General features: G+C 41.7%; 1 protein-coding gene across 1 annotated transcript in view; it reads right to left on the minus strand.

Moving 5' to 3' along the window:
* Nucleotides 1-10,200, minus strand: part of eipr1 (EARP complex and GARP complex interacting protein 1) — a 53,197-nt gene that overhangs the window by 24,822 nt on the left and 18,175 nt on the right. Inside the window, exon 5 of the mRNA XM_065947705.1 lies at nt 7,801-7,900. Within this exon, the coding sequence (XP_065803777.1) occupies nt 7,801-7,900 (100 nt within the window). The remainder of the gene's footprint in view (nt 1-7,800; nt 7,901-10,200) is intronic.

Raw genomic sequence — 10,200 nt, forward strand, 5'->3', positions numbered from 1 at the left:
GCAGAGGGAGCAATTAGGGGTTAAGTGTCTTGCCCAAGGACGAATCGGACATGTTGCCGCAGGAGCTGGGGATCGAACCCCCAGAGAGAGACGACCGACTACCAACTGTGTTTTTTTCCCAAATAATAGACCCTTAAAAACTTGTTTATAGCTTAAATTACACAAAGGAGGGAACAAACACTCTGTGATACAAAATACATAGACAGAAATGAGTCCCGCTCAATGATTGTACTTTCATTGTCATTAAGATATCAACAGGTGAGATAAATACGGAGACAAAGGCTGCCTGAAACACTTTCATGATAAACCATTTAAAATGTCTCAGCTGATGTATATGCTCGATGTACCGCTCGAATCAAGAGGCAAAAGCAACCGAACGACAAATGGCGAATCTAAACACAAACAAATCATGGGAGATGAATAACAGAACTTGTTCATGCTACTCTGTCATGATTAATCTTACTGTAATCATTACTGTCCATGCACATCATTATTCAGCGTGGAGAGCTACCATTGCTTCACCCTGTAGGCTGACTTTCTTTCTTTTTGCACATTTGCACTATTAAGGTATTAGTGAAAGGCCAAATTCCCAACAGCAACACAGGATGAAAGCAGACAGAATGATCAGTTTGGGTGCTGTGTCCCGTGTAACCTGCTGCTAAGTCAGCAGATCTCCTGACCTCTGGCCCTCATTGGTCCCATGCTGCGGATCGAGACAATAAATCGCTCAGAGTAACTTATGGATCAGCTGAGGGGTCAGAGATCAGCCTTTAAAGGATTTAGGAATTATAATTGTTTGAAGCTGCATCACACTATAGTCCTGATTGTTATAATGTCTCAGGTATTACAAAAAAAAAAATCTGAAAATAATTCCCACAATTAGAGCAGCTAATCTAGCTGAAAAGCTTTTAGGTGAAATTGGAACATTCAAGACTTTTCAAACAAGACGGCATGCTGTCATTAGATATTTATCAAACCCACTACGTTTATTTCACAGGGCAACAATGACGGGGAAATTAATCAAAGTCAAAACACTTCAAGGAATTTGAATTATAAAGCATATCACTTCATCAAGCTACTTTAAAAATGGAATCCAATTAATTCAGCAGGCCGGCTTTGGAAATGGTTATCTCTCCCTTTAACTATGATGCATCAAACATTTTTAAAAAGCAGCATCACGCATGTCCCATTTTCCTCTGCTCCCTGACTATCTGCAGGTTTTTATCCTCATCTTTCTCCATCTCCCATTCCTCCCTCCCTCCCTCCCTATCCTACTCCTACTCCTTCTCTCCCGCGTCTCTGCCTTTTGGAGCAGGGATCATCGATCGCCCCGTCACCGCGCAGCTCCCTGGTACACTCTCATTATTTCAGCTGGAGAGAGTGAGAGGGAGAGAGCGAGAGAGAGAAAGGGAGAGAGCGAGAGAGAGAGAGAGAAAGAGAGAGCGAGAGCGACAGGCTGACAGAACAGCAGGGATGCGGGATGAATGGGACGATAGAAAAGAAAGAAAAAGAGTCAAAATAAAAGAAGCTGAAGCGAGGTAGCAGAGAAAGGGGGGGGTCTTTAAAAAAATGGGACAAGGAGAGGGTAAGGTTTTTCACTGTGGCCTTTGTGTCATTTATTAGATTATCCCTTTTTTTTTCATATGACCACAGTGTGACCACAGCTTAGAAAGTAAGCTCTGTCCTCCAGTTTTTCACAACTAATTCTGACACTTTTCATGTGCGCAACTGTAAGGCTATAAATGTTTTTCATATGATTTTTCTACAGTTCAATCCTCTCCCTTTGTTGGCCGTTTCAGCCCAAACTCAATTCTCATGATTTATACAACTTATAAACACCAGTTAGACAACTTTTTTGTACAAGTCTTTCTTTAAGCCTGCCTCCTAGAAGTCCCTCATTGGATTTATCAGTAGAAATCCTTGTTAACCTCCATTCTGTTGATCTAATATCTGCACTTTTTAAAGTTCCTTTACATGCAACAAAGGCATGGTTTAAAATGCACAAACTCAATCTCAAATTGATGCTTGAGAGTTTGTCATTCACAAAGTTTTTGTCCCGGGAGCTGAATTATACGCAGAAGTCCGCTCCTCTCCAAAATGAACAGATCTGTTGATTCAAATTGTAAAAAAGTGTAAATCACTGAATCAAGCAGTTTCAGGTTAAAAGTCTGATTTTTCTCTTGTTCTCTTTTAGGGGCTTTAGGGGCTGTGAGCTGAGCTGCAGCTGACTTCTTCATAAGTGCTAAGCTTTTTTTTTCTTCAAGATCAATTTTTGGGCTTTAGTCTTTATTCAGATAGACCGTGGCTATAGTGGAAAATCAGGAGAGCGGGTAAAGACATGTGAAAGAGGAGCTGTAGGTCGGACTCGTATCCGCCTGGAGGACAATAGCCTCCGTACATGGGGCATGACTTAACTGCCAGACCATCAGCGCCCCAGTGCTAAGCTTGTTTTTAGGTTGAAGTTTTTTGTCTAGAAATCAAAAATCCACAGAGGTCTCCTCTTATCCAAAACCGTCTGATCCAGAACTAAAATCAGTCAGAAACAAACAGAATAGAGCAGTTTCCCATGACCTAAGGTGTTTTTCTCTATAATGCTTTGGGGGCTGCAAGCTCAGCTGAAGCTGTTATTTAAAGTGGTATTCCTCAGGAGGTTTGTACCAGAAGCTGAAATATACAGAGAGGTCTCCACCAACAATCTCACAGATAAAAGAAACTACCAACAAACCAACACACTTCTGGTTTCTTTCCAGTGACTCATTTGCCACATTTGCTTTCATCTCTGAATTCATCTGATCGAATTCTCTCGACTTCCTCTTGACAGAACAGAAGCTCTGTTAACTCCATGCTCAACAACTCTCTCCCCCTTGCAGACGCGCTACAGCGGAGTCAGAGCTTCGTGCATCCCAGGTTCCCAGCTTTATTAGTGCACTAACCAAATTAGGGGCCCTAACAAGGCAGTACACACAACACTAGGGGACGTATTCATTTAGGACACAAGCGGCGCTAATGTAAAGCTATCTGTCAAATTGCCTTGCATTTATGCTTTCTCTATACTCCGGAAGAGAGAGAGTGTGTGTGTGTGTGTGTGTGTGTGTGTGTGTGTGTGTGTGTGTGTGTGTGTGTGTGTGTGTGTGTGTGTGTGTGTGTGTGTGTGTGTGTGTGTGTGTTAGCAGATGTGCCGGACAAGGTATGTGGGTGTGCTTTGAGCCGGCGGAGATGTTCTCACTCAATTCCACCAGCGATTCTAATTGATGAGCCTTGCACACACACACACACACACACACACACACCACACACACACACACACACACACACACACACACACACACACACACACACACACACACACACACACACACACACACACACACACACACACACACACACACACACACACACACACACACACACACACACACACACACACACACACACACACAAATCTTCCTTCAAACAATGCACACTGGTACGCTTATGTACATGATCCTCTCTTATATATGCATACACACACTCGTGCAAACACACACTCGTGCAAACACACACACTAATCTCGTTCTGGCCCTTGAGAGTGAGAGAGAGAGACGCATCCACACTGCAGCTGGACACGGCTTGGGATGAACACATCACCCTCTGACAGATAGAGGGAACGGGAGAGAGGAGAGTGGGATGAAAGGAGGGAGGGAGAGAAGGAGATTAGCATTCTCATCAGCACTGGAGGAATTTGTCTTGGCTGCCAAGCTCTTTCTCCTCTTTTTCATTCCCTCTCTCCTCATCAAGCCCACTCTCTTCCCTCATCCGTATCTCCCTCTTCCTCCCTGCTAATCTCCATCTTTTTAATCAGTCAGGCCCCTCTATCGCTCCCTCTTTTCCCTCCGTCCTCCCTCCATCTTCCCGTGCTCGCTACGCTTCTTTCCCACCATTACTTTCCACCAGCTCTTCTCCTCTCTTGATGAAGGACTTAATCGCTGTGTCATCCAGTGTCGGAGTCAGAGGATGGAATCAACAACAACCCCCCCCCCCCCCCCCGGGTGGTCCTTCTCAACCTCACATGGGGGTCACAGGGTTACACACATGGACACACACACACAGTGAATTGATTACCTGGAGAACATGCACAGATACAGGCACTGAGAAACGAAGCAGCTACCTAGGATGATGAATATAAATCCATTTGTTATTCACATTAAGGCTGTGAAAATAATCACAATTTCATAATTTTAATGATACGAGTATCCGCAATAACACTGCACATCTGTTTGTCTGGTCTCCCTCTGGATTCAGGATAGCAGAGGGTCACTTTTATGGTTTCCTATAGACCAGACATAGCCCAGTTCATATATGTTTGTCATTGTGTTGTGAAGTTAATTTTATGTTTGTACTTAAATCTCTGATTTAAACCACTTTAATAGGAAAGTATTTAGTTTTTGTCGATCTGGACGATAAATCATTTCTATCAATAAATAAGGTTTGTGTAAAATCTGGATTTTCAAAAATGAAAATCCTGCTTTTTTTCTTCAACTTACTTCCCCGCAAACGTTGGTTTCCCGTAGTTCACACACTCACCTCATTGTGAACATGCAGTTCATGACGTGTAAAGGTGTTTGTAATATTCATGAATGCATGAAATATGGAAAGTGTGCATTCCCGTCAGGGTTTCTCAATGATGCACAACATGTGATGATATGTAACTCAAAAAGAAGGTCTGTGTGCATGTAGTTATTATTTAAACACATTTTAGAGCCGTAACAAAACTTTACCAAACTTCATTTTGCCAAAAGAGATGGAACGTGTCAGCACACAGCACAGATGGAACAACGCTAGCTTGAAGCGATGAACACAAGGCAAAGAAGGAGTCAATGTTGGTTGAAGGAGATGTTTAAATGAAAATGGCTGACTCTTCAGCCACCCTGGAACATTGTGTACCTCTCCACAATTTATTAATTTAACTAGAATATTTTTCATGCTACCTTGCAGGAGTAAATACAACAAGGGAGCTAATCGGGGGGCTGTTTCGCTTTTTGTTCTTACAGCGCTAAAATGCTTTACAATCTGAATAGCTTACTTTTATTTGCTCCTTAAAACAAGCAGAAGTTATTAAGGGTGTCATTTAAACAGCTGACTCTTTGCACCCACACCTTTAATTATGCATAACTCTCATCCTTCATAAAATAAAAACTGACACGTTTAAAAGAAGAAGATCATCCCCCCTGTGTGTGCTGATAAAGCATGACCTTTTTAGACAGAAATAACTTTTTTGTAGGAGGCTGTGAACATGTTTATTTCTACTGTCAAACATGGGTGTGTATGTGACTTCTGGAGCTTTTAAAGCAAGACTCAAGTGGACACTGTAGGAACTCCAGTTTTTTGCACTCAAAGAATGACCTCTGATATTTTTTTAAAAGCTCCTGCTTCACTGTGTCTAAAAACACAAGGAGACAGACTAACCTGCAGGGCCTGATTATGTTTCCTAAGTGTCTGAATGAACATTTTTTGTTTGGTTGAAGGAGTTTTTCAAAAGATACATTTAAAGAATGAAAAAACCTTGTGTTCCATTTTTTGTCAAACTTGGACGACATTTAATGATCAAAAATACAACCCTTTGTAATTTTAACCTTGCTTAATGTGAATGCGAACCAACAATCGATTAACAGAGGATGTCCCCTGCAGACCCACATCGACATAGCTGGTGGAAGATTGAGAGAGTGTGTGTGGGTGCATTCATCCAAACTGCAAGTAGAGATTTTCAATGCATCAGCTGAGTGACGTCAAATGAACACACATGCATTGACACACACACTTGTATCTATAAGGAATATGACCTGCCTGCCCTGTATGTGTGCCTCAACAAGCGCATGAATTACCAATGAGCCATCTATAGTTGTCTTCACTCATGGCCTCTAATGGAACAACACACACACACACACACACACACACACACACACACACACACACACACACACACACACACACACACACACACACACACACACACACACACACACACACACACACACACACACACACACACACTCCACAACTCTATTACTTTTCCCTGCACACATGCACACCTGACACACACCATTACATTCAGACTTTAAATACATAATGGGCATTTTAATTGCAGAGCCGGAAGGTTGGAGCCGGGGAATTTAAAGTGAAGAGTCTCTTCACCTTGCATTAGGAAGGACAAAAACTACACAGGAACTGACCAAAAGTACTTAAACAGGCTAGTTACATGGTGATCCATTATTTTTCTTACCTCTTAAAAGCCCCTAATGTGTACTTAAGACGGTATGAATGCAGACATGAGTTTGGCTCTATGAAAACTTAGAACCGTTTGTCCCTTTCCTTATTCTGTTTTAATTAGGGCTGCACAACACGTTGCAATTACATCTTCATTACAGGTTAGACATTAGCAACAATCACTCATATGTTTAACCAAAAGCTGCAAAGAGCCAATCAAAGAGAACAATGTCTAAAATGAAAAAATGCTTTGGTATAGTTTTGGTAGTGACGGAGTTTGCCTGCAAGATTTGCTGATTAAAAACATACGCAAATACTGTGTGTTAAGGATTTCGAATTTTGTTGCTGTGATATCAAAAAAAGGTATCGATATTGTTTGATTTTCACTAGTATTATATCAAAGTTTAAAATGCTGGTATCAACACTAGGACATGAAAAGTGCCTTTTAAGCATTATCCTTAAAATTTCCATTGAACGTGAGGAACTCAACAAAGACATGAAAAAAACCTCGTGTTTGAAGAGCAATTTTTGCACAACAAAGAACAAGGCTGTGACACAATGTTGTTTGTTTCATAAATACGATACACCTCAACCAAGATGATCCTATTATCTAATTTAGTTTTATTTCGGTTCTCCGCCTACTTACTTTTCCCTTTTATGCAGAAGGCTTTCATCTCTTTTGCACACTGTCTTTTTATCTCACCCTTTTTTATAAACTAGTTAGGAGAACCACTGAGAAACATTGTGTTGTGAACATTAATAAACAATGATAAATGTCCCTCGACTCCATGTTCTTGTTCCCCAAAAATCTTCATTTTATTTTCAATAAAGCTGTGCAGACGCCGCAGTAGTCGTAGTGTCTATGTGCCGCATACAGCTCTGCTAACTGTGTCCCAGTCACTCCTGAACTTTTGACTCCTGAGCACGGCCCCATTATGAACTAAATTTAGTCACGCATTGGAAATCCTCTAATAGAAGCTTATTCTGGTAACAGTTTGGTGAGGGTGTCTTAATGGGATGTTCAATGATCATATAGAGGCATGAGAGTTTCAGTGTCCAGATACAGATTGCCAGGTTGTGCAACGTCCGTACATTTAATAAGAAACACAATCTAAGACACTGGACGCACTATACTCTAGTGAACTGTGGGAAGAGATACGATAAATGACTTTTCTATTACTTATAAAACAAAACTATTACTATCACTGTGGGAGAGACTTGACCAGAATAATGTTAAAGTGGTCACAGCCTAGAACACAGATACTGTCCGTGTGTGTGTGTGTGTGTGTGTGTGTGTGTGTGTGTGTGAGACAGAACGAACAGTGGACACTCTGCTGTTGTCGCATAGAGGGCGGATGTGTGCTTCTGATAACACCAAGACGATATGGTTGTTATCAAATAATGAGTTAGCTATTGTGTGATATGGTGTGAGTGTTGTGCATTGCACTGTGTTGTACAGTATGTGTGTGTGTGTGTGTGTGTGTGTGTGTGTGTGTGTGTGTGTGTGTGTGTGTGTGTGTGTGTGTGTGTGTGTGTGTGTGTGTGTGTGTGTCTTACTGTGGCCTGTGTGGAGCTCTCCTGCAGGTCCCAGAGTAGTGCGTGGTTATCAGCCAATGAAATCACACGCTTGCCGTCCCCCATGGGCTCCCACAGCACGCTGTTAATACACAAAGACACACAGAAGCACAAAGTCACAGTCAATTAGAATACAGATGTTGGTCAAACTGACATGAGCCTGCATGCATAACATGAAGGCTCAGAGGAGAATGCAGCTTGTCGATTGGATTTCACATGAGCGCTAAATAGAGCGCAGCTTGTACAAAGGCAGAGCTAAACAGGTCTAACCATCTGTGTGCAAATCCAGATCATGTCTGGGAATTCATTCTGCATGTACAGTGTCAACAAGGAAACGACTTTTAACCAAAAGCTGCCACAGGTGAACGAGAGAGCACTTCAGTGTCAAAATGTTGCCAACATGCTTGTGCAATTTAATTAGTGTACAGGACCTTGCCTGTCATTTTTGTGAAGAAATTACACAATGTTGGTTGCCCGGGACTTTTATTTTTGTCTTGACTTTCATTGAAAAAAAAAAAATTGGCGCCCGTAGCTTAGTTTGCGCAACCCACGTACGGAGGCGTTTGTCCTCCAAGCGGGTGGCCCGGCTTCAGGTCCACCACCTGTGGCTCCTTTGCCGCATGTAATTCTCCACTCTCTCCTAAGATTTCTGACTCTGTCCACTGCCTTATCTCAAAATGAAGGCATAAAAAAGCCCTGAAATAAACTAAAAAAAAAAAACTGAGAGGATACAAACTTACATCAGAATCAGAAAGAATTTAATGTGATTATCTTCAGCAATTTCCAACCTACTCTTCATCCTTTTTTTGCATGTAGGTGGTTGTTTAGTAAATCCTTCACTTGTAGTGTAACACATTTAGGCTCTTTTTACCACCACATGTAATTTTGCACTGGTCAGAATGTTCTTGTTTGCAAAAATAAGTCAAAGATTGTACATTATTGCAAATTTTAAAAGTTTAAGCTACACTAATTAGGCTAAAGCTAATCATTAATCGCCCCCAAAAAGACTGACATCATCACACAACAGAGCTGAGCACAGTAAGTTTAAGGTATTTCTGGGCAAATCTAGCAGCCCAATTCTGTCAATCCAGCGTTCAAACACGGCATTGGGATGCAGGGCTGCCTCAGTGGTGTTAAAGAAGTGGTAGCTTTTACTGCATACTTGGCTTTGATTCCTCCCTGCATACTACTTTCTAAAGAGTATTGATTCCTTGCTGCATGCTTCTTGGAGTTGTGATTCTTCGGTGCGCTCTACTTAAAACATGTATTCTGTGCACAAGCCACAGGGACCGATCCGCACTTTACACTCAGGAGCCCAAACTGTTGCTTTATAATTCCCTCAGTGTTGCTTGGATCAACACACTTTTCTGCGTTTGTTGTTTGTTCTTCTTAGTTTGGATGGGCTGAGCAGCTAAATGTAGGCAGAGACACAACAACAAGGGATAAGAAAGAGGACACAACCCAAGTGAGAAAGAGGTGCTTTTAACTCGGAGCCCTGTCAACTCTAAAAGCAATATGTCAGTGCAGCGAGAGACCCAGCACTAAGCTAAACATAACCTTGGTCTGAAAAAGCTGCTATATGCTTCTTAAGGTTTTGATCTGGTGTGACGTTTTAGCTCAAGAAAAAAAATAAATCTGTCTTATTTGGGTTAAAGGGGGTAAAATGTCACCACAGCACAGACGCGGTCAGGCTAAGAGTTTGGATTTCTGAGCCTGTCAGAGCATTAAAGCTGCTGTCATTAGAGGTTTACGAAATGATGCCATTTATTTAAAGAGTTCATTAATTAGACAACTCCATTTTCGTTCCCTCGTTTGTCAACTTGAAGAAGCCGCTATAATGCCAGTGTGTGCTGAGGAAGGTGAGTGTTTGCTGGAGATAAAAGAAATGACAGAAGAAAAAGGAGGGAGGGAAATAAAATAACAGTTTGCTTGTGGTTTAAATTCAATAAATATGCAGAGCCATCGGGTGGGGGAGGGGAGGGGGGGGATTAATAAGGGCCCAATATTCACAACTGCTGAGAGACAGCTTCTTCTTTCTTAAGCTTTGGCTAAATAAAATGATACATAAAGAAACACATTTTTTTCACTATATGGGGGCCTCCACAGTGACTTGCAATCATTACCTGGAGTTGTAGCCTAACCTGAGAGGGGACCCTAATGTGCTCTGTTCACCCTCTATCTGCATACGAGAGTGTTCTGGATGTTGGGAAACGTCTATTTAACTTGGACATGATCACTCAATGATCGATATTGGAAGCTGGGCACATTTGTTTTTGGTTAGCTACAATATTGAACACAATGCAAGAACTAACAGCATGGTGCACACATGGTCACATATCAGAATGTCTTTAGCAGTTTAAAGCATTTATGTTAGCCTTAAAA

Source organism: Labrus bergylta, chromosome 18 (assembly GCF_963930695.1).
Source record: "Labrus bergylta chromosome 18, fLabBer1.1, whole genome shotgun sequence".
Lineage (NCBI taxonomy): Eukaryota > Metazoa > Chordata > Actinopteri > Labriformes > Labridae > Labrus > Labrus bergylta.